Source organism: Podarcis erhardii, assembly GCF_964252035.2.
Source record: "Podarcis erhardii genome assembly, chromosome: 9".
Lineage (NCBI taxonomy): Eukaryota > Metazoa > Chordata > Lepidosauria > Squamata > Lacertidae > Podarcis > Podarcis erhardii.
Window position 1 is genome coordinate 42481976 of NC_138512.1, and position 25925 is coordinate 42507900.

Here is a 25925-nt window from a genome sequence, read left to right on the forward strand (position 1 = left end):
TTAATGTTCCTGCCCCACTCCTGGGACAGCCATCAATGCAGAGTTGGTTAAGTTGCCATTAATAAACATGGAGGGAAGATACCACCTCCTCGAAGGAGCCAAAAATAGCTCACCACAGATTACCCCACCACCCTTTTGCTGAAGCCCATGTTCATTGTTAAGAAGATGCCTAAATCAAGCTTATAGGCAGTATTCCCAGATGGCAACAAACCACAGGATGAAAAGCAAGACTGGTAAGCACCAGAAAATTCTAATTGCTAAAAGACAATGTACCTCTATAGCCTAGTCTTTGCCCTTTCTTCCTGGAGTAAACCCACCTGTGGTCAAGGAAGGCATTGTTTACACTCAAGAGAAAATTTGCCCCTTTGAAATTAAGCATAGGAACTAAACTATTGGTGAGCATTATCTTTTGGTCTTCCCTTGATTTGTGTGATATAGGAATTGGGGGGGGGGGGGTGAGATGCTTCTCCCATCAGAGTCAATAGTTAACCATTAAAAAAAAATACCATGAAAAGCAGCTCAAGAGTATTATTCATTCATCTCAACATTGAAGGAGTGCAAAGTAAGAGTTAATAAAATTTTATTTGATTATGTACAATAAAGGCAATGATTTGCCCTTTAACCACTTTAAGGACACACCAAATTTATCCATAAAATATGCAGCCTAGTGAATAAGGCCAAGTATTTACATAACACACTAGTACTGCAAAAGCACTTGTAGGATGAGTTCACCGTAGCAGCCACAAAACAGTTAAAAACTCAATTCCTGTAAAGGGCACCTGAATGCTAAAAATAGCTTGAGTTCTCTCTGAAGATGCCACTTAATGTAAACCTTGCTGCAGCATTTTATATGAAGGTAAGACAGCAAGCATGCAATGCAGATACAAATGTGAGAATGGGTAACAAGTCCCTTTTGTTGACCAGATGTGCAAGTCCTTAAAACAGTAAGTTGTTACATTCTGTATTAGTATTTCAAAGCTTACTTGATTCTAGATACATTTTTGGAAGGCAAATATACTATAAATTCAAGAATAGTAGGCATTAAAATGGTATCCGCATGATAAGAGGAGCACAGATTAATTGACGAACCATTGGTAATCCTATGAGTTTTTTGAGACAAAAATACAGGAACACTGATCAGTTTTTCAGTAAAAAGCCTTGTTTCATTTTAACTCTCTAATTAGAATGCCTTTAGACTCCGAGTTGTGTTCAGTTTAGCATCAAGTAGTTCTATTAGCACAAGAACTACCACAAACAACAGGAATTCCCCACCTCACCCCGTGCATCCCCTAAATCTGTTTCTTCAATCCTCTGTGACACATCTGGGGAGGGTGTGGGGAGGAGTTCTGTTGCTCTAGTGGTAATCTCTGTGCTAACAGGAAGCAGCAGTAGATTACTACCCTCCAGAGCAACTTCCAGTATGTGAAAGGCCAAGATACACTTAATACGTTAACAACGAAATTTAGAGCCAATGCAGCATATAATGCTCAAATCCAAGTACTTCTGCTTAACTGGACTGTGGCACATATATGCCAGTATTGTTAAAAGAATGATTTCATTTACTGCTCCAGCTAAGGTCTCCAGCAGCTCAGCAGCAATTCTGGCATGCTGATGAGACGGTATTCTGGGATGGCGCAATTACTTTGAGAGGAGAGTCAACATCACGAACTATCTACCTCACTCCAATTACAGAAGCAGGTTTTTGAACCAAGCAGCATTGGCTACTCAACTTACTGTAATAATTTAATTATATGTCTGGCACCAATAGGCTCTTTCAGTGATAGTTCATAAATTCCCCATTTAAAATTAAATTCCATTATCTGTTTTGTTTTATGTGCCGCTTGGTGCAGCTGACATTCTTCTGGGAAGAATGAGGTCCCCAAGGCCAAAAACAAACAAACATAGGAGCATCATCCAGGCAAATCCCAAAACATTTGAGAAAAGAGTTGTCTAACTTTCATCCAGAGGCTTCTCTGTTGGAGGATTCTCACTCTCTTCTGCTGATTTACACAAGACATCAGATATTGGTTCAGGAGGCATTGTTGGAGTCAACGTATGCCCAAACCCTTGATAGTGGCCCACAGGGGATGATGGTATTGAAGAAGCAGTAGAAATTGGATCCTGGGTGGATGATGACAGCAAACTTGTATGTTCATTCTGTTCATAATCTTCACCAAAAAACATTTTCCTTGGCTGACCAAAAACTGTTCTTCCTAAAAGGAAGGTATTTAAAAACAAATTATTCTCATAGGTCTGGCACTGCAGTTAATAGAAAAATGACCTAGCAATACGGCTCATGTGGCATCTTCAGAAAACTCAAATGTTTACACCAGTTTTTCCTAGGGGTGCATTTTTTTCCTTCTCACTTACCAACATTGCGAACTTGTTCAGTTATATCTGCCCTGATATCAGAAATATCCCACATTGCAAGAAAAGAATCAAAGCATGATCCTTCTTCAGCTTGCTGCACATAAGGTTTGTAGGAAAAACTGTAGTGATGAGCAATTGCAGCAAAGAACATCTCCACGCAGATAATAAAATCCTGAAACAAAAAAAATCCAAATTCAGTCCTATTCAGCCCCACATATGCAACCATGTAATGTATTTCTCACGGCAGCTCCTTTAGACTTACTTGAAGGCCAATTAACCACAAACTACCTTTTACGGAATAATAGTATTCCAGAAACTTCCTGTGTTTTACACCAGCTTAAACATATAGTGGGACCATCAGCCAAGTCTGTTCTCGTACTTTGGTTAAATTAGGACAGCAAGCCCCAGGCAACCAACTAAATATTCAATTTAGAGTAAATATTGCCTTCTCGCACCTGCTAGAGAAGACAAAAAGCAAAACATGATACTGAAAGGACTGCGCTCATGCAGGCCAATGCAGGTAGCATAGCTATTAAGAGTATACTAGTCACACCATTAGAAAACTAGTTTTAAGCGCTTAAATTTACCTGCATATTTACAGATATGTGTTGTAGGACAGTTTGATCAATAGAGCTGGTAACTATTGCTCACTCTCAGTGAAAAAAGTAGCTACATGTATCCATAATGCTTTTGCTTCAAAGGCCAATCTGCCCCTTTTATCTATTCCAAAGGATGTGGGGCGCTGGAAGGCTTATGTTTACAACAGCAGTTCCAACTTACCTGTAGACCAGTTGCCACTGCTTCAACACTTTTCCATTCCCATGTGTGTGTTTCAGAGATAACACCGACTTTCACCAACAATGCAATAAGTGCAGCTTGCCTATACAAAATTGACATTCTTAGAAGAGATTGGGTTATCACCACACAGAAGCTAACACAGCTGAGAGGCAGGTTCTGGTCTAAAGTCCTAGGGAGCTTTTATTGTAAGGTTAGAAAAAACAAAAACAATCTGTGAAAGATACTAAGATCACAAAGCAGATCAATAAAATGCTAGAAATATGAACTTGCAAGCCCTGTGGCCATTATGCTCACACAGGAACAGTGAATGTGCATCACCCACAAAAAAAGGAACTTCCACGCAAACTGTTGTGCTAGGCTAAGAGGTGTCTCTGGAAAGAGATCAAAGATGATCTGTCAGTATGGAGAAAGGTTTCAGCATAAACTGGAAATCTGTGCTAAAACTTTAAAATGAATTAGATAAAAGAGAGCTAAAACTTTGGTCGTACCCTTAGCTATTTTGAAGTTGCATGAAAATGTTTTTAAACACAAAACTTTTTTTAAAAAAACACCACGGCAATTTTAAGCACAGAAGAAGGCTGGTCTTTTCACTATTGTACAACACCTTGCATAGGTGAATCCAGTTTGCTATAGAGAGCCAATATGGTGCAGTGTTTAGAGTGTCAAACTAGGATCCAGGAACCCAGGGTTCAAATCCCTGCTCAGTTATGAAGCTCACTGAGTGCCCTTGGACCAGTCAGTGTCTCACAGCCTAGGCTACCTCACTGGTTTGTTGTAAGGATAAAATGGGGAGGGAGAGAACCACGTACATAATATTGAGCTCCCTGGGAATGATAAAGGTGGCTATAAATGCACACACTTATTTGGAAGTATGCCCCAAAGAGATTTACTTCCAAGTAAACATGAACAGGATTGTGCTGGTAAGCAATTTAAATAAAAACAGACTTATTATATTACTATTTGTTTTCTGACAAACACTTAAGTATCCATATGCATTTAAACATGTGCACAACAGGTTTTACATAAAAAAGCTTACAACACTCCACTTACCAAAAAGAAACAAAAACCACCATCTTTACACACAGAAATTTCCCTACAGGTTTGATTGGGTTTAGTTCTTCCCGCAGTACTTTATAGAACAACACAAGGCAGTACATGGCAAACTAGAACAGAGGGATAGAAATGTTTAGCAATTTGCAGTGGGAACACACACAACTCCTACATTTCATCATACCAATAATCCCCCGGAACACATCAAGCCAATTCAATTCTTGTTCCAAACATTTAAAAACATCTATGGCTAGGCGGTCAAAGCTCAGTGCCAAAGCACATGCATATCATGCGAAAGATCACAGGTATAATCACTGACTTCTCCATCTAGACCTAGGAAGGACACCTGTCTGAAACCCCAGAATGCTGCTGCCATAAGCTTCCTTTATTCCCAAGTATATTTCTCTGTTTCTTTCTGCAAAGAGAAGGAAGCCACCACTTTGCTGAAGCTAAGCACATCTTGGTCTGATCAGTGCCTGAATGGGTGACCACTAGGGAACCACATGTATATCACTGTGGGTTTCATGGTGGAAAATACATGGGATATAAATATAAAGCAGTATCATCCCACCTTTCAGAGTCCTCAGGGCAGCCTCTAAAACCAATTAAATAGATGTACAATAACACAATAAAATCCATAGCACCATATTTAGAACCAAAGTTAAGGATTAGTTCTCATATAATCTTAATTTTCTATGTGTAATGTATGTAAAGATAAAAGCACCTAATCAAAAATATGTTCTGCATACCACAATTGTTAAAATCTTTAATTTTAAAAAAATAAAACACTTAGATATCACTCCAAAGAGAAAGAAAACTCAAATTCTGTGACTCACAAGCTGGGAGATATTGTTGAAAAAAACCAAATAGGTCCAAGCATTTTTGAAGCTAAAGTTTCCTTCATCGTATACACCAACCAATTCACATATTCTGAAAGAGTTTAATACAAAACATTGCTCAGAAAATTCAGGAGCTATGGTTGCAATCCTCCGCACAGGAGTCCTATTCTATTCAATTGTCCAGTTCAAATGTCATGTTAAACCAGCATTTAAAACTAACTATGGGTTAATGTGAACAAGCAGTGCACTAGTGCATGCCGCTCTGAAGCTCCCACAGTTATCCTCCCGTTGCTGCTACAATGCAGATTAAAAAGCCAGAGTTGGGCATGTTATCTGAACCTGGACAACAGTTTGTTTCTGCCCAACATACCATGAGTGGTAAGCCAAGAACAAACTTTGGTAGACCTTATGGATATGCAACAGGAAGAGAAGTCATTTTTGTACTAGAGGGACACAACAATTGGATATCACTCAAAGAATTAAAACCTGATTAATATAAATTACTGTATTAGAGAAAAATTACTTTGGGGATGGTTATGCATAGTAAAGCATGGGAGGAAACACCATCTTTTAGATAAAGCTCCACTTTAGAAAAAGTTTATAGTTGATTGTCTACATGAGCAATTGTCTTTAAGGTTAGAAGACAGAGTAACAGCACAGCTATCCAAACCAAAAAAAGAGTGAAAAGAAGAACAAAGTAGTGATGTTAAATTCTCAAGAATAATCTTTTGGAGAATATTCTTGATATATTAGAGAATTTTCATTTAAAATATAATAAATAATAAAATATATTTATACCCCACCCTCCCCAGCCAGAGCCGGGCTCAGGGCGGCTAACACCAATAAAATCACAGTAAAAACATAATGGGGGGGAGGGACCAATTTAAAATACAGGTTAAAATGCAATTTAAAATGCAGCCTCATTTTAAAAGTAGCCAATAAATCAAGACCATAAGGGGAGGAAAACATAAGGGTCAGATTGAGTCCAAACCAAAGGCTGGGCGGAACAGCTCTGTCTTGCAGGCCCTGCAGAAAAATGTCAAGTCCCACAGGGCCCTAGTCTCTTGTGACAGAGTGTTCCACCAAGTTGGGGCCAGTACTGAAAAGGCCCTGGCCCTAGTTGAGACCAATCTAATCACCTTGCAATCTGGGATAATTATTTAATAATAATTAGTTAATATACATTAATATAGATGTTTATTCATGGGCAATCAAAAACTGTAGATACTTTTATTCAATGGGGCACCAATTTTTTGGTGATTTTTTGCACCAAACTTGAAATTGAAAATTCAAGTAAATTCAGTAATAGGCTATCTTGTGCTTCGAATAGCTCTAACACTTAATAACTATATGCATGTGACTAAAACACAGCTTGATAAACGATATTATATGCATACATATAAAAAAGAAGCCATTAACATTAAATATACTATCATTATATGATAATATATTTCCGTATGTCAATCTCTGGTAAATGGCACTGTGTACCACTGAATGGCCCTGCAAAAACCAGTTACTGGCACTAAATAAAAATATAGAAATGTCAACTGTTTAAATCAAGGTCACCTCACATGCTGTTACACATAATTATATAGGCCTAGGTACTTTAAGTGTATAAAGCATTAAAGCTACTTTCTGTATATAAAAAAAAATCACACTGTATGGCCAAAGGTATAAAATTGCTAAGAATAAGGTCACACCAAAATAGAAAAAAAGGTTATTACATATAGTTGAAATACATACAAATTCAAATGTTCATCAAATTAAAAGTATAGCATTTTTAAAACTAAAAAAAATTTTTAAAATGTTTTCTGTAGCTCACATTTCAGAACTGCCAATGGTGAACGACACAATGCCCAGTAATGTAACTGGATCAAAAAAATCATTATTCACTACTTACACTGGCAATATCACAGCTTGACTTATTATTTACTAGATTTTTTAAATGTGGGTTGTAAAACTGGTTCTTACATTAGAATTTACAGTTTGTGGAAAATATTTTCCGGAGAATTTTCTAGCAGAGAATATTCTCACTTCACATCACTAGCAAAGTGATACATCTATATATAGCATTCTGAGGCTAAAATATTTCTTCATACTTACAAAGCAATAATAGTGGTGAATGGTCTGACCACTGTATACTGCAAAACACCGAGCTTGCACCTGAACAACAGCACCCTATGAAAAAGACACAGACTGAGTTCAGTTCATTCAAAGCTGCAACACAGACAACCATATATTCTACTTTTACTGTAAATATTAGCATCCAGAACTATCATTTCACACAACAAAGTTCCTGTACATCACAAAGACTAACTCAGAATATAGCTGAAACCCTTTATGTAATATCTTCCGGGGGGGGGGAACTTACAGAGTTAAATACAACTGCTAGCAAGAATACCCTAACATTCACATACCATCATGCTTTTCAATCAAAACACTTTTAAAATGTTAAGTCATAGTTAATAATGTGTCCTAGACATTTTCTTCTTGCAGCATCTTTATAGACTAAACTATAACTGATGGATTTAAGAATCACCATTTCATACGGGAATATTTCTAATACTTTATCTTACATTATTTCAATATATTTTCCCACTTCTACAGCTCTACCATGTGGAAAAACACGGGCACCTGTAGAGTTCTACAGGATCCTATACAAATTGCAGAGATACTGTTTTGCAGACAGATCCAGCAAGGTAACAGGATGGCTACATCCCTGGCCAACTAATTATTACTTTTAGGTTCTAACCATCACATAGATATTCAATGAGCTGTATGCTGCTATTTATCAAAATATGTTGATGGTATCTCACCTTTCAAAGACACAGCTGCATAATACGCATTAACTTTTGGCATTTATAGTTTCAAAGAAACTTGTTACAAGTCTTGAATTTCAACTGCACACCTTTCATTGGAAGGGTTAAAACTAGAATAGAAACTTTGGCAAAACCTTCATCTTAATTGTAGTCAAGACATTCTGCCTTATTTCTTCATATCCTGTTGTGTCCTTTCAATCAAAGAGCCCAGACATGAATCATCATTGGAAGGCTACCTTGCTGGGAGAGGGACTGCACCAACAAGGAAACTTGGGTCACTTTGTTCCTTCCCAGGGCAGGCTGCCATATGATGGCACTACAAAGGTGCATTCTCCATCCTGCTGCATTCTGGAATAGAGAAAGCAGCAGCCCCCACCAAAAGCTACTACAAGTCAGGGGGAGAAGCTAAGTGAGCGTCAATCCCTGAAATCTAACTGCTGTACAGTACTACCCTACATCATTCACTCGTTCTTTTAGAGCAGTCAATGAAGCTACCAACTGCTTCTGGGAAAAACAAATCCTTTTGATTCACTAACAAGTCCTATTTTCAGGAAACAATTTCCCAAAGTATTTTTTAAAAATGTGTTTTTCAAGAACTCTTTGGAGCATCAATGGAAACTAGTGCCACATATAGCAAAAAAAAGTGTGTTAAATCTTACACGAATCCAATGACATGAAGATAAGCTTTGAAAAAAGAACGGTATGATGTACTCACTCTCCCATAGCCCATGGTGGACAGCAACACAATGGTGGTAGATGCCTTTGCTGATCTTTGGCTTCTAGGATTAACACTAGATTTGGATACCGATTGGTCAGGTAATTTGAAAGGAAGACCATGAAGTTATAGATGACATAGGCTTCATAGCATTCTCTACAAGTATCCACATATATTGCAATACTGGGATATTTCAATGCTATCCACTATCAAAGAAAAATACATTAGATTAGACACACATGCACTGCAGTTTACACTGAGATTCCCTTCTATTGCATTTTCTTTCGAAATATTATTGTTTGCCAGTATAAAAATTAAATAAATAATATACAGAACTCTGTGCTGCAGTTAAACATTCAATAATTAAGAAAGGCTTATAGCTCAGTCCTATGGTTTAACTAAATTAAATCCAATTGAGCTAAATGGGACGTACTTCCCAAGATATCCTTTAGAGCCTGTATTTGCTGTTGCAAACAAGGCAAACAGTGTTACAAAACAAAGCAAACAATGAGCTAGTACTCTGCAAAACAGAGAAGCAACATGCTCTGTATATAGGCCTTATGGTTCACATTAGATACAAATACGTACATGTCTACTTTCAGTTGCATTACGTCTTATTTTCCAGTGAATTAATGCTCAGTGAGTTGTACAGTGGTACCTCTGGTTGCAAACAGGATCCGTTCCGTAGGCCCGTTTGCAACGTGAAAAGCCCGCAACCTGAAGCGCCATATCTGCGCAGGTGCGTGGCACAATTTGGTGATTGTGCGCATGCGCGAAGCGCGATTTGGCACTGCTGCGCATGCGAGAGTAGCGAAACCCAGAAGTAACCCTTTCTGGTACTTCCGGGTCACCACAGGATGCAACCTGAAAAAACATAACATGAAGCAAACGTAACATGAGGTATGACTGTACAGTGGTACCTCGGGTTAAGTACTTAATTCGTTCTGGAGGTCCGTTCTTAATCTGAAACTGTTCTTAACCTGAAGCCCCACTTTAGCTAATGGGGCCTCCTGCTGCCGCCAGAGCACGATTTCTGTTCTCATCCTGAAGCAAAGTTCTTAACCCGAGATACTATTTCTGGGTCAGTGGAGTCTGTAACCTGAAGCGTATGTAACCTGAAGCGTATGTAACCCGAGGTACCACTGTACTTGACTTAATCATTCTCAGAGTAGACCCACTGAAATCAATGTGCTTCAGACCATCAACACAGAGTATGACTTACTGGATGAAACTCCAGAAAAGCAACATACAGTGGTGCCTCACAAGACGAAAAGAATCCGTTCCGCGATTCTCTTCGTCTAGCGGTTTTTTCGTCTTGCGAAGCAAGCCCATTGACGGCTTAGCGGATTAGGGCTATTAGCGGCTTATCGGATCAGCTGATAAGCGGCTTAGCGGCTTAGAAAAAGGGCGGGGGGGAACCCGCAGGAACTCGCAAGACATTTTCGTCTTGCGAAGCAAGCCCATAGGGAAATTCGTTTTGCAAAGCGCCTCCAAAACCGAAAACCCTTTCGTCTAGCGGGTTTTCCGTCTTGCAAGACGTTCGTCTTGCGGGGCACCACTGTATTAACAAATGCCTCAATCACACACACGTGGGCTTCTGCCAGGAAACCTTAATGGAAATGAGGTTACAATTTTACAAAAGGTTGTATTGTGTGAAAAATCAGCAGTGGTTCATTAGATTATTAGATTATTCAACTGGTTTCTAGAGCAAGGATTCAATACTGTATTTTTTGCTCTATAAGACTCACTTTTTCCCTCCTAAAAAGTAAGGGGAAATGTGTGTGCCTCTTATGGAGCGAATGCAGGCTGAGCAGCTATCACAGAAGCCAGAACAACAAGAGGGATCACTGCTTTCACTGCGCAGCGATCCCTCTTGCTGTTCTGGCTTCTGAGATTCAGAATTTTTTTTTTTCTTGTTTTCCTCCTCCAAAAATCTTGTGGTCTGGTGCGTCTTATAGAGCAAAAAATACGGGTAATCCCAAAAAGAAAGAAAAAATACTCACGCTGTCTAGGCTGTAAATTGGCACCATCCATAGAATCCTGTCATAAGAAAACACATTTGCAATTAACCAAGTGTTTGAATTGCTAAAATGGAATAACTAGCAGAACCATATATGATAGGTTACCTTATTATTGGTTTCTGTAATTCAGGTTGAGTATAATGAACTAAATGCTGCAATATTCCCCAAAGAGATATTGGTATTGTCATCAATAAAAATATCCCAGCAATAAACCATGCCTTGGTATGGATTCCAACCTTGAACAACACAAAAAGGAAGAGCACAAGCAGAAGAAATTACAGTAGGAAATTTGAGAAACAATGACAGTAAAACCGATAAATCAGTCTATAAATCGCTTTCTCTGAAGCAGCAGTACTATATTTAATGGCTCTTCTCTTCCAAGAGCAGAACATACGTTAATAATTAAAACATATAGTATTTTTGCAACTGAACCATCATTAGACTGAAAATTTAAAGTGTGGTTAGCTACAACAGCTGCTACAACTTCCTTTAGATCCAAATATCTAACACACACAGTTCTAACCAAGAATCAAGTTAGGAACACTAAGAAGAGCAACTTGCAGCATAAGAGGTTCGCTCACTTCTAGTAATACACATACTGCTAAATGCCAAGAACCTGGTCCAGATCTTTCCATAACACACTTCTTAGTAGTTTAAGGGAAAATGCATGTATACCATCATTTGCAATGGGCAGCTCTAATATGCAACATTAGAGTGCTTATTTTAGTGTGTGTTTTATGTATGCATCTTCTTAAACGTTACTGTAAACATTTAAGTGTGAGGAGACATTTAAAGTGTGAGGAGTCATGTAAAGCAGCCACAAGGACAGGGTGCATAAAGACACTTAGAGCCTGTTTCTTCTTTATAAACTACCTTTCTGTCTAAGCAACAGATGATTGGGAATAGTTAGCATCACCAGAAACCTTTATAATTACAGATCAATCCTGTGAGCAACCTAGTTATTTGAAGGCACAGAAATATCTGCAATAGTTCACTAAACGATTAATTAAACACTGCAAATTCCAAGCCTCACATAAGAGTAACAGGGATTCCCTGGTAGCTGCCTACTTTAAATATGGAAATGCTAAAGGGGAAGGCGGGAACACAGAGATTCAAAGAATGTCTTGTGGAATAGGTACAGGGAAGGGGTACTAGCACAGATGTGTTTTACTTAAGTGCCGGTCCACATGGACTAGCAAATGTGAAGACAGAAATTACCATAACTCGCATGTAGATTGAAGGTGTTGAGATTCATTATTCTGTATTCTTTCATTTGCAGAAGGCATCACTTTGCATCCATCACTTAGTGCCACAAGTTAGACAATGTGGTGCCCTCCAGATTTCCAGACTACAACTCCCATCAGTCCCAGCCAGCTTGACCAATGGCAAAGGATGATGAGAGATCTAGTCCAAAACATCTGGAGAGCACTACATTGTCTACCACAGAGTAAGACCCACACCAACCAAATGATGTCCATTAACAGGCAAATGCACCATCTACCTGCCTGTCTCTTTGGATTAAACCCTTCCCTGTCGTAATGATCTTATGTCAAGTAAGTATCTCTTGTGAGAGATTCTGGAAATGGAAGACAGGAGTATACACATCCCTGGCTTCTGGATTTGCTTTAAGTTACTCCTTCTAACTACCTTCCCCTCCCCAGCCAACTTGTCCATGCACTATGGAACAAATTGTTCTTTAAGCGTGGGAGCTACTGTTTGGTTGCTGGTTTCGAATCCTGTTTTTGAAAGATGGATCCTGTTCATCTGTTTGTGCGTTTTCATAAACTCCTTTAGCCTCGTATGAACTGCTCTGAGTGGGATGGTAATGAACTAAAAACATGAATATAGCATCTTTCTGTGTGGCACCGCCTACCCCCATGAACACCTGAATTTGTTGTAATCTTTAGTACATCGTAGAGACAAGAGAAATCCCCTTCACCTGCTGACACTCTAGTCCTCTCCACTGATGCTCTTTCTGTCTCACTATAGGGTGCTGGCCTTCGCAACAGCTCCAGATGAGGAGTATTTATGTAGATATCTGTATTTCTGGACTTCCTCTTACTTGCTCCCTATGTAGCAAACATCACATTTAGGTTATCTGGGGTCAAGCAAGCTAAGCATTCTTACTTGAGCTCCGCAACCCAAGATGACCCTAGGATACATATGCCCTTCCAGAAGTGAGTTGGGCTGCAGAGTTTTGAGAGGATGTGTAAATCCTCTTTTTTCCCCTCATTTTAATTACTGCTGTTATTTATTTTCATGGTGCAGAAGATAACTTTTAAGAAAACAATGGTTACAACAACCCTCTTTCTTGACCTCACCTCTGAATCAGGCAAAACGTGCTGGAGGTTCTCTTTTTCCTTTCTGAAGGGGTAAAGGATGCTTGCCAAACAGTACCTAGAATAATGCCCACGGTGACACGTCTGGCTTTATCTTGGAAGGGCAGCTGGGGCCTACAATGGCGGGTGATTCATCATCACCATCCCTCAAGGCCAGAAACCATCGGGATGGAGAGCAGGGGGGACACGTGAAACATTCACCTCCAGCACCGTCCGTTGTTTCTTTTGCGTGTCCCTCTAAGCCTAGAGCGCGAAGCGCATTCCCACATGACGCACGTTCCATGTTGTGCGCGGAAGAAGCGCGTTTCAGGACGGCGTTAAGACTGTCAGCAAAGCCGAGCGCATGTGGGAGACCCGAGGGAGCGGGGTCTGCGTTTGCCCCTCTTCCCCCCATTCCCACCCCGGAGGCGCCCCCGGCCCGCCTCTCTCCGCCCCCCGGCGCCGCTCCGCCCTCACCTCCAGCTTCTGCAGCTCCCACACGCAGAGCGGCACGGCCAGCAGCAGCCCCACGACGTAGACCGTGGCCACCAGAGGCCGGATCCAGCGCCGCCAGTTCCCGCAGGTGCACGGCATGGTGGCGGGGCTGCGGAAGGTGTCTCTCGGCGCCGCCTCAAGGACCCGACGGGCCCGCCCCACACCGCCGGCGCCGCGGAGCCCAGAGCATCGCTGCCGCCCCTCCCTCCGCAGCCACCCCGGGCGGGCGAAGCCAAGAGAGGAGGGGGAGGCAGGAGGAAGGACGCCCGTCCGCAGCCGACTCGCCGGCCCCGCCCCGCCCCTCTTCCCCTACCCAAAGCCGCAGGGTGAGCGGAGCCACGCCCACCGCCGCAGCATAAGACCAAGCGCTGCTTCCGGCGCCTCAAAGTAAACAACCCGCCCCTTGCCGGAACCGACGCCGGATTGGGTAAACCGCGAGGTGGCAATCAAGCGCTTCTCTCTTGCCCTATACGGCGACGCAAGTGCGTCTCGACAGGGGAAGGTTAGGTAGATGCGAGGGGCTTTTGGGCGTTCGCATCGCAGCCGCGAGCCTCTATGCCTTTCCTCTGTGCGAATGGTGCAAGCCTGCGCATTGCTGAGCGTTGGAGAAGAAGCTTTTAAATATGGGGTTTAGTTAAGCAGCGTTTGCACTAGGAAAGCAGTCACAAGAGAAGGGGTTTACAAAAACACGTTGCTGAGCACGATAAAAAAAACACGATTCTTAAGCCTCGGGCTTTACTTTTTACTTTCCCGCTACCTGAGAATGATAAACGCCAGAGTTGGGACAAGAAGGAGCTTTTGTGTTTCGTTTCAGGCTTGCAAGCCGGAATTGTAACTCCTCATAAATGGGGAGCAGCCGTTGCTTCTTTACACCCATTCTAGATGTGCAAGGCTGAAGTCCTCGCCCCACGTCCGTAGGACTAAGCCCCAGTGAACCCCTTGGGAGTTGCCAATGAGTAGGACAGTGCACAAGGATCCCCCTGGTACCTGTGGCACAAGGGGGGGCTTCCTCAATCCTGCAACCTCCACCTTAGAACTGCGTTTTTAAACTCAACAGATGGTTATAATATTAGCCCAGTTTTCGCACTTTTTTGTTTTTAGTTTTTCCTCGACCCCACCACCACCACCACCACTTGCTTTGTGTAACATTTTGCCTGAGGAAGAGTTCTGGAAGCCTCCAAAGCTCTACACACTTTTGTGACATGTTGGTTAGTGTGTTAGTCCTAAAGGAGTGTAAAATACTGTAAACATCCTAGTTGGATGTTGGAGTGTTTCTTTCCTTATGGACCAAAGCCACTTCCTTTGCTTTCTGTTAAATAATGTTTCATGTACATTGCACCCTGTGAAATTTTACTTTCTGTTCACAGAATATATAACAATTTACATTCAGTTGGCATAGACCTATGTTTGGTAAGCTATTTTAATTCTTGCATACCTATATGAGATATATAATGTTCATTAGACCTTGATTTTCTGCATTTTGTTGTTTCTTTCCTCCCACCCACTATTCTGCAGAGGCTTAATCTTATGCCTTGGACATAGCAAAGGCTCCTTTCTCTAGCCAAAAGGGGTTCCCATACAACACTTTTATTTGCACTGAGTTTCATATATACACTATTTATAAATAACAAGTATCTATCTTATACATAACATTTCTAATATATTGTTTATAAGTATCTCAAATCCAAAAGTATAAATACATCTGCCTTAAATCTACTTCCCAAAAATACTTCTCAAAATGTATAAATATATAACAGATTAGTAATAGACAAAATGTTATAAGCATTTACAAGCATTACAAGCATCAGGCTTGTATCTGCAATCTCAGCATATACTTGGAAGTAGGTATTGTTGATTGCAATGTAAGAGGACATTCCTAGAAAATCTTGGATGTACATTCCATGGCAACCAGTATCACAGACCCTCCAAGTGTCCCTATTTTACAGGGACATCCCAAGTTTCCCAGTTTCTGTCCCAGTTTCTGATTTAATCCCGGAATGTCTCGCTTTTCCTTAGGATGTCCCTGTTTTCACTGGAGAAACATTGGAGGGTATGGAGTTATCCAACCCCCGAGCCGTCTGAAGGCAATCCTGTATAGGGAAGTTTTTATGGTTTAATGTTTTATATATGTGTATTTAAATATGTTGGAAGCTGCCCAGAGTGGCAACCCAATGTGGGGTATAAATAGTGGAATTATCATTATGGAATGGGACGTCCCTATTTTCATCAGAAATGTTGGAGGGTATGCTATCGGTACTAGGTTTGGGAATGCTCTTGTGCAAGACACACTGCATGAGGCCCTCTTCTCTGGAGTCTTCCTCCTCACTGCAACAAGTCTAGGGGGGCTTTTGTCAGTGGACACTGCTCTTGAGCACCCCACTCAGAACCTCTATCCTGTTTGATGAGGAATTTTTGAAGAGCATGCTCTGAGGATAGTTTTCCAAACCAGCTGGAAATCCACCAGTATTATTATCTAACCTTCATTTAATCAGTTCCCTAGCCCAGATATTACAGAGAACTTTGTCAGATGTTTTGTGGAACTCAAGATAAATTTGTTCACGGTCCCACAATCCACTAAATTAGTAACCCAATAATAATAACAACTTGGAAAACTGATAAGATTAGTCTGGCATAATTTATTATTGACAAATCCATGCTGAGTTCTACCAATTACTACAATGTTATCAAGATGCTTACAAACAAACTTCTTTATCATCATTCTAGAATCTAGCACCAAAGTCAGTCTAGTTGCCCTCCCACTTTAGGTGCTGTTGAACAAATATTATTATTATTATTACTACTACTATTATTTATTTGTACCCCGCCCATCTGGCTGGGCTTCCCCAGCCACTGTAGGCGGCTTCCAACAAAGATCAAAAATACATTAAAATGTCACACATTAAAAACTTCCCTGAACAGAGCTGTCTTCAGATGTCTTCTAAATGCCAGGTAGTTGTTTATGCAGAAGGCCAGAGACATATGGAGAAATATGCATTCGAGTCCTGATAATAATTATTGTAGACACAAATTTCCTTTTGTTCATTTCCATAAAGCATAGATTGTGTACTACACTAATCCACTTCTAACATAAATTCATGAATTTTAAGCACCAGAATGTTGTGTATTGAAAAATTAATAATATGTTACATATGAGAGGCCATTTCCCCAAATGTCTTGAACTGCACTACTTTTTTTAAAAAAAAGCTTCTGCTTGCGCTTAAGTGTTTGCAGGATCAAAACCTTTGCATTTGCTCATTTTAATGCTGCATAATATATATATAAAATTCATATTCATATACAAAAGTTATGGCCTCATTGCTTATGCAGGAAGTACAAACACCTTATGAATAGTTGAAACTCAAAATAGACTGTGACAGTGGTTACATTTACATATTATGAAATTCTGTTTATACAGTCCCAGCAGCTGCCTACCCCAACAGCCAGCTGCCACTTTCTTTCCCAGCTGCCAGATTAGAGGCACCTCCGTGTGTTGTCCCATCTTTCCATCCAATAGCTCAGAACATTCTGGCTCCAATTTCTGTGCAATTGTTTACCCAGATTCTTAAACCAGATGAAGCCTTTCTGATACCAGAGTTAAATGAATATGACACCATCCTTTTCCCTGCTTGCTTCAGTCCTCTCGAGACTGATCTACCCAAACATGACTTAACGCTGGAGTCATAACAGCGATGTTTTTATTCCTGTTTGTAATGTATCCATAATCATGTACATTTGGGTTATATAACCGTGGAAGTACATGAATCACAGGGAAAGCAAAGGCTCTGGGCCAGACGGCAAATGGTTTTGGCCCCTCCCTCAACTCAGAGTTATTTAGAAGACAAAGCTAGACTTGAGAGCTTTATGTGATGAGACCGAGAGGTTAAAAAAGGGGGGGGGCGGGTTGTAGGCTGGGAAAGGCAGAGAGAGAGCTCTGCATGGTTGCTTTCTGCTTGAATCCAAGGCTGCAGAAATGGGAGAAACAAGATCCTTTTGGGGTGTTAATGCTGTGAACCCCTCCATCGCAGGCTCAGGTTGTATATATGTGTAAATAAACCATATAGCATAAAGACTTCACAGTCTCCACTGTGCTTCATTTCCAAAAGGAAACACAGACCTTGGGATACCTGGGATATCACACCGCTCAGAGATTGGGGTGGTATGCAACAATGCTATCATTTCAATGTATGCCAGGACTGGACACCCATCCTCCTATCTGTTCTGAACACAGGAGAACTACAATGAGCTGCTCTCTGTGTGTCCGCCCCCCGCCCCCAATTAAGGGCATGCCTGCCCCATTTTGTGTCTTCTCTTCTTTTTAGACATAGCAGCCACTGTACCACACCCGCACAACAACTGTTTTTACTGGTAGCACCAGTATTATGGAATCCACTACCTGCTGAAATATGAGAGGCCCCATCTATAGTGGCATTCCACCAGCTTCTGTTTATACAGGTCATTCCCTTGATCTTTTGACTGGACCTAACAGTTTTAATTGCATTGTTTTTTATTGTGTTGTTTTATTGTGTATTGTGATTATGAAAGTTTATATTGTAATGTCTGTCTAACAGGTTTTTATACTTTGCAAACTGCTTAGAAAACTGGCATTTAGGCAGTATATAATGGGCTGCCTGTCCCATTTTGCCACCTGAGGCAAAATGCCCCACACCAAAGCCCCTGGGTCATGCAGTGGCAGCTTCTGGGTTCCGGCTAGATCTTGCGAGAGGTCTGTAAGATCTTGATGGAACCTAGAAGCCACCACCACCACTGCTACTCTCGTGGTTTCTGTTGCCCAAGGTGGCTGCCTCAAACCGCCTCACGGATGTGCCAGCTCTGCTTTATATTAATACATGTAAAAGTATTAGAAGTAATAAAAATGCATACACTGTTTGAAAAGTATACTGACGTTAGGATCAAAGTTTTGCACACACTGTCACTTCAATGGTCACGTGCAGAGGTGGGTCAAATGGACTAGAAGAGACTGAGCAGGGTGGCCCCATTGGAGAAGGAGAGATGCTTAACCAGCTGGAGGATAAAGGTGTGGCGGGCAGCACATTTAGAGGGGGTTCCAAGCCGGGATGGGGGAAGAAGTAACAGAAAGAGGAAAGAGCTAGGCAGTGGGCAAGCCTTGCCACAGCGACTTAGGACGCAGTCCAGGAGGGAGGAAGAAGGCAGCATTTCTGGAGCCTTGTTACCCCAGTGGTGACTCTGTGAGGGAAAGGGTTATCTGAAGGGAGAGGCTTCTTGCACACCAGTTGTTAGAAGGATTAATGGGGAAGCAAGACTGTGATGCGGGTGGCGCTGTGGGTTAAACCACATAGCCTAGGACTTGCTGATCAGAAGGTCGGCGGTTCGAATCCCTGCAATGGGGTGAGCTCCCGTTGCTCGGTCCCTGCTCCTGCCAAGCTAGCAGTTCGAAAGCACCTCAAAGTGCAAGTAGATAAATAGGTACCGCTCCGGTGGGAAGGTAAACGGTGTTTCCGTGCACTGCTCTGGTTCGCCAGAAGCAGCTTAGTCATGCTGGCCACATGACCCGGAGAGCTGTACGCTGACTCCCTCAACCAATAAAGTGAGATGAGCGCTACAACCCCAGAATCGGCCACGACTGGACCTAATGGTCAGGGGTCCCTTTACCTTTACCTTAAGACTGTAAATGAACAGTTCTCCAAAGGGCTCAGAGTGAAGAGCTCGGGGTTTTTCTGAAACAAGAGAATGCCTGGGGCTCTGAAGACACTTGGGATCTATAGCAGGAGGGTTGAAGCTCTCTCACACAAGGTGTACAACAACTTCTTTTCTTACTTCCAGTATGTGTCATATCTGAGGGCATGAATACAGATACCAGTTCAGAACGGCATAGTGTTTCCTTTGACATGTTGCTGGGCTGCCATTCAAGCTTGTTTATTCCATGTCTGTTTATTGGGTAGTGGCTTCTCTACCCACTCACTGTTCCAGAGTCATGTCTCCGTTGTATATAGAATTACTCTGATCTCCGTAACTGTCACTAGGGGGAAATTGGGGACATTCTACTCTTGCTGTTTCTAAACAGAGTGGCCTTTTAATCATGAATTCCTGACATAGTAAATTATCGTCTCTATTTTCTTGATATGGTGCTGGCTCCATTTTGTTTATTTATTTGAAGTTCAGGGGACACAAAGTGTATTATGCAGTCAGAAGTCCAGAGGCTGTGCAACATAAAAATGCTGGCCATAAAACAATCAAATATAAATAACTCACAAGCAAGAAGTCCTTTAAAGGGCTCATCTGTCATTACTCTGACTTGTTAAAATGTTCAGAGAATGAGCACAACTGCTCTGCTGTGCAACGAGCTGATTTTGAAGTCTGTCCACAAGGTGCTCCAAGGATGCATTGGCCTAGTTTTGTTGAGTCCAGGAATATGAATCTCTCCAAAGTTTCATCATATATGCCTGGCAGTATAGGATAAATGACTGCACCAACTGTTCACTAAAATGTGATAAATCCCAGCTACAGTCTCAAGAGCCATGTAGCTCACTAAACGGGGGGTGGAGAGAGACACAGATTGCTTCATAGAACGCTGGACGGGATATGTGTGTTCTTTTCTTTTTGGAAAGAACTGTGGAAAAGTTTGTAAGTAATGTTTTTAAAAAGTGAAATCCTGCCCACGGTGACACAGGTAAATGTTTACTGGTACCTAGGTGGTTACTTAGAACATCATTAGGAAATGTACCACAAAGAGAAATGACATTTTCTGAAAGCCTTCAGAATTTAAATTACAGTCAAAGTTGTTCTGTTTGATTCTGTGAAGATGCTCGCAGTGCTCCTCTAAACTGACAAAGAAAATATTTCTGGGGGAAGCTGTGTTGGGCTATTGCTTGCAAAGTGAAACAACAATTACATTAGAAGTACATTTCCTCCCAAAGTGGGATACATGGTTCATTCTCCCCTTGCCCCACATTTTATCCTCACAACAGACATGTTAAGTTAGTACGAAAGATTGTGACTTACCCAAGGTCAACCAGTGAACCTCTGAGGCAAAGTCCAACAGTCTAATAATCACTATACCACACTGACTCTGAAATGCACACTGGTGACTGTGGAACAGAAGAGAGCCATTTGGCTCTGCTTTGCTTCCTAAGAAACCATAAACCTGTATCCCTCCCACTTTTTTTCAGCAAAGTTGCTCCAAATTCTCTGGCTCCTATTGGGTGCTGGTGTACCACTCTCAGATCTAGGTACTAGCACTGATGCAAGGGGAAGGGGGTGAGATTGCACCCTCACACTACCACTAGTACTCTCATTTAGTTCCATAATAAACACATCCAGCTTTGGATCAGACGAAGAGTCCATACAGTCTAGCATTACGTTCCTAACAGTGGCCTGTGGATGCTCACAGATGATATGATAACTCCATTTTGTTGTTGTTGCTAGGTATATTTACCTCCACACATGGAGCCCTTTTTACCTATCATGGCAATTACCTACTGACCAACCAATCTTCCATTAACTTGTCCAATACTTTTTTGAAGTCATTCCCTCCCATACACACATACAAAGCAGCATAAATACGGAGTGGAGTTTAAAGAGTTATGTTGCACATTGCAGAAAATATGCACAAACAGCCGCAACTCTTTCACAACCACATCCAAGGCAGCGCTCATCATAGCTCAGAAAATACCACAGCAACAGAAGTGCAACCTTGAGTGAAGACATCTGGACTGCTTGCAACAACCAATTCACAAATGCTGGAGTTATATATTAAGAACATATGAAGAGCTCTGTTGCTGGATCTGATGAAAGACCTTATTAGTCCAGCATCCTGTTCCCCACAGTGGCTTCTGGGTAGCCCAAGAGCAGGACATGAGTGCAAAAGCTCCCACCTGCTCTTGTCCCCCCCCCCCATGAGTGGTATTCGGAGGCATGCTGCCTTTGATCCTGGAAATTGCAGATAGTGAATCATGATTAGTCAACCTTTGGATGGCTTTATAATCTGACTGTTCCTGGAAGTTGCAGATAGCCAGTCACGATTAGTAAACTTTTAGATTGCTTTGTAATCTGACTATGTGGAAAGCCCCCTATGGCATCTCAAGGTGAGAGATGACATGTAGACATGCAGACAGAGGAGTGGGAGGTGTGGAGTTGCCTCTGTGACCTCACTGCCTCAGTAGAATTCATGTTCTGTCTTTCGCTTGGAAAGGTGAACAGTGTAGGATTTTCCATTATGTCGTGTGTGTTTGTAAACGACATTTCTGTGCGCTTTGGTTTCCGTCACGGTGTTCTGTTGCGCCAGAAGCGGTTTAGTCATGCTGGCCACATGACCTGGAAAGCTGTCTGTGGACAAACGTCAGCTCCTTTGGCCTGAAAGAGAGATGAGCACCACAACCCCAGAGTCGCCATAGTGTGTGTTTGTGAAGATATTAAGCTGCTGTATACTGAGTCAAGACTACTGGTCCATCTTACTCAGTACAGTTTGCTGTGACTGATGGCTAGGAGGGGCAGGGGGGCAGTTGCCTCCCCAGTCAAGTAAATAAATAAAAATACTTAACTAAAAGTAGAAATAATATTTGAAACTGAAATGCTCACTGAGGTCACTTGGATGATATTGTGGCGCATTCTAGCGACACAACTGACAACCCAACTGAGTGATAGACCTGGATTCCATGAACTGACCGATCAGTCACAGGTAGCTCGGTCCTGCTCCCTGGCTCCCGCCAACATAAATCATGGCTACGCCCATGCTGATGGCTGCTTTCAGGCAGTGGCGTAGCATGGGTTCTCAGCACCCGGGGCAAGGCAAGTAATTTGCGCCCCCTAACCCGTGGATTTTAGTAGGGGCAGAGTGCTGCGAGTGCGAGTGCGCCCCCCCGATGTTGCGCCCGGTGCGGCCGGGCCCCCCTGTACCCCCCCACTACGCCACTGCTTTCAGGGTCTCTGCACCTATCTGATATTACTGACTTAAATCATGTGGTATCTTCCTTAATTCCACCCAACTCAGTCTTCTGATATAACTGATATAAACTGTCCTAAAGAGATTGTTCCAAGATATTAAGCACTTGTTATTATATACATATGTTTTTGAACCTTTAAGTAGGTCTATAAAAGAATGCAGCGATTTATATTTGCAAACTCTGGCCTCTATCAGTGGTATGTAAGATAAATGCTGCTACTGACCACTAGGGTGTGCTACAGTTCTAAAAATAGAAACTATTCAACATATTAGCAAGGAATACAAGCAAGCTATTAATATTCTTGTGTTCCTTTACAGCTCTCCCTAAAAAGAAGCACTGGGTGCATTTTATTTTTTGTACAAAGAACAGTTTCTGAGCTTTGATAAATAGGCTGTTTCAATTACATGAATAGTTTTATTCATCATTGAATAAAATAATTTACAAATGGGAAATCACTAGCAGGAGGGCATTTTTTTTTTAAAAAAATATTTATATCAAACGATGCATGCAGTCAAAATACATTATGTTTATACTATATCTAGGGATAGATCAGAACTGAAAGTACATATGTTTATAACAACATTTCAGATACCATGATATTCTGTAAACCTCAGTGGAGGCTGCAAATTCAAGCATTCTCAAAGCTCAGGCTTTCCACGGTTATAACGTCACAATAGAAGAGAAAATTACTGGGAACACAACAGTATAGAGGAACAGTGTTTGGCCTTCTTTGACATTGCTCTCTGATAATTCTGGCCATCTCTCTCGCCATTCTCCCATCTATCAGAGCTCCAACTCACACACAAAACATGTTAGTAGGGAACAGTGCTTGCATATATAAACAAGTCCTATCTCTCCAAGTATATTTGTGTTTCCACAGATATCCCCTAGCACTCTATACGTTGTGTGGTAACTGGTGCTTGGAGGTGGTTTGGAGATGGACGGAGGAAAACAAACTGAGGTTAAATCCAAACATGACTGAGGTCCTGTGGTCTGAGAGAAGGTGATTTACAGCTGGTCTTATATGGGCTGCAGTTCTACCTGAGAGGCCAAGGACACAGTCTGGGAGTTCTTCAGGTCTCTATGCTAACAGGGGAGGCATAGGTGGTGCTAATAGCAAGAGTGTGTTTAACCAGCTTGGGCTGCTGTATCAACTGCAGCCTTATCTGAAAATGTCAGTAATCCATGATCTAGTCCAGGGGTCAGCAACCTTTTTCAGCCGTGGGCCACCATCCCTCAGACCATGCGGTGGGCCAGGCTATTTTTTTTTTGGGGGGGGGGGAGGAATGGAACGAATTCCTATCCCCCACAAATAACCCAGAGATGCATTTTAAATAAAAGCACACATTCTACTCATGTAAAAACACACTGATTCCCAGATCGTCTGCAGGCTGGATTTAGAAGGCGATTGGGCCGGATTTGGCCCACGGACCTTAGGTTGCCTATCCCTGATCTAGTCACATCCAGGCTTGACTACTGTAATGTGCTCTATGTGGGGCTGCCTTTGAAGATGGCCTGGAAACTTCAGCTGGTTCAGAACGGAGTCTTTGATTGAGGTTAAGCTGCTGGGCTCTGTAACATCATTATTGTACCAGCAGCACAAGTTGTGGGGGGTATTTCTGAACCCAATTTAAGGTGCTGATTTTGATCCTTAAAGCTTGAAACAATTTGGGCCCAAGCTACTGGGAAAAAAATGCATGCATGCATATCAATGTGCCCACAGGCTGAGCTCTACAACAAAAAGATATTGCGCCTGTCACCTAGATTGCTGAGATGGGTAGCCATGTTTCTGGAGAGGGCCTTTTCCATGGTGACCCCATGGCTTTGGAACTCCCTGCCACTTGGTCTCAGGAAGGCTACCATGCTACAATCATTTTGGAAGGCCTTGAAAACACCTCTTTTTCAGGTGGCCTATTCATGATTAATGTTCTTGATGGCTAGGCTTCTCAGTTGCTGCTTCTATGGACAAAATGTTTTATATGGTCAGATAAGTATCATTGATATTGAAGGATGTAGTATATTTGATCTTGTTATCTTTTGTTGTATTGATGGCATTTGTGTTACTTATGTAATTAACCCCACCCCTCCTCTTCCTACCCGGTACAACCACTAAGCTTGCTTTTCACCTTCCCAACCCCAAGTCCTGCTTTTCACCCCTGTTTCCACCTTCACCTGTATTGGATTTGGAGATGAGTGGCCTCAAAATCTAAATAAGTATACTAGTAAAATAAACTGAATGTTGTTTTTTTAACTCCAATTTATGACTCAACACATCCACTGGTACTTTATGTTCTCTGTATTTTACCCTCTAGGGTAAATCTAGAATTCTAGTTTAAATGGTGTGGAGAGCATGCTGTTTAACGGACTTTTAAAATTTGCTGGGTGAAAGTGAAATTTCTTTCAATGCTATTACACACTAGCAGAAGCCAACCAGCCTCTGGGACCAATCTTTTCAGTTTCTCTAGTAAACACATACAACACTATTGGGAAGTTTCATCTCCTCTGACCAATTACCTGTTTAGCACTTTCAAAAGATGTATCCTGGATGCTTTGGGGAAATGCAGCTTACACCACTGAAAGATTGCATGTGAACTGAAATGTTGTGTAATTCCTATTCTGCCATGAGACAGTATGTATGTCATGTCCTTTATCCAAAAGGATCAAGATAAAAAAGTAACATTACATTGAAATTATTGTATACAGATGAAAGAAAATTATAGCGTCTTCTTTCTAAAAACAAGTTCTGATTGTCACATTTCTCATTGCATTAGTTCCAGTTCCAGTTCCAGGGATTACTCTTAATGTTTGTAGTGGAAAACACTGATGTTAGGTCAAGATAGAGTTGGTAAGTTTCCTTTGGATGAGAGACTACAAATATACAAGTAGAGCTTAAGTGGATAAGCTCTGATCCCCCAGATGTTGTTGAACCACCAACTCTATTGCTATTGGCTGGGACTGATGGGAGCTGGTGTCCCACAATATCTGCAGGGACAACTTATGGCCTATTGAAACCAAGGAAGCTTTACATAATTATTAATCCTGGATTAGGTGTCATGTAAAAACACCAGATAAATAACGCAGAGATGCATTTTAAATAAAAGGGCACATTCTACTCATGTAAAAACACACTGATTCCCAGACCGTCCGTGGGCCAGATTTAGAAGGTGATTGGGCCGGATCCAGCCCCCGGGCCTTTGTTTTTGTACCCATGTATTAGACAGTGAGGCAGCCACCTCTGGCAGTGGATGCTAGATGGTGTGCAAGGGCGCAAGCTCCTGGGGGCTGAGGCACTGTGGGGGCCCCCTCAATGTTCAGATGTACTGACGTCATGCACGTGATATCTTGATATTGCTTCAGGCCCCCTCAGTCCTCCAGAGAAGGTGGCATCTCTGGTGATGTGGAAGGTACAGCTGCAGCAGCCCAGTTTTGGATGAGAGGTGTGTGTTACACGTGACCTATTCTAAGACCCCCAAGCTAGCTTGCTGCACTCATTTGCCATGGAGTATCCCACCACTGGTGTTGAAGCAATATTCAGCTAGCAGTCTGGAAACATTCTATACATAAAATGACAGGGTTGTC

General features: G+C 41.8%; 1 protein-coding gene across 2 annotated transcripts; it reads right to left on the minus strand.

Annotated features, from left to right (window-relative positions):
- Positions 1 to 563: 563 nt before the first annotated feature.
- TMEM184C (transmembrane protein 184C) lies at positions 564 to 13641 on the minus strand. Of its 2 annotated transcripts, none has more exons than XM_081875398.1 (10): positions 13408 to 13641; positions 10718 to 10848; positions 10595 to 10631; positions 8592 to 8797; positions 7161 to 7235; positions 5055 to 5148; positions 4219 to 4331; positions 3151 to 3250; positions 2371 to 2542; positions 564 to 2213 (listed from the first exon to the last, which is right to left on the minus strand). In XM_081875398.1, the coding sequence occupies exons 1-10, from the start codon at positions 13522 to 13524 to the stop codon at positions 1951 to 1953; spliced, it is 1308 nt and encodes a 435-aa protein (XP_081731524.1). In that variant the 5' UTR covers positions 13525 to 13641; the 3' UTR covers positions 564 to 1950. The 2 variants fall into 2 exon arrangements, with proteins under 2 accessions (XP_081731524.1, XP_081731525.1); XM_081875399.1 differs by lacking the exon at positions 13408 to 13641 and adding an exon at positions 12552 to 12658.
- Positions 13642 to 25925: the final 12284 nt, after the last annotated feature.

Coding starts and splice junctions, on each gene's coding strand:
- TMEM184C (XM_081875398.1), bottom strand. CDS start 13,524: ATGCCGTGCACCTGCGGGAACTGGCGGCGCTGGATCCGGCCTCTGGTG. Junction 10,632..10,717: donor TTACAGAAACCAATAATAAG/GTAACCTATCAT, acceptor TTCTTATGACAG/GATTCTATGGATGGTGCCAA. Junction 7,236..8,591: donor CCACCATGGGCTATGGGAGA/GTGAGTACATCA, acceptor TCTTTTTCATAG/GGTGCTGTTGTTCAGGTGCA.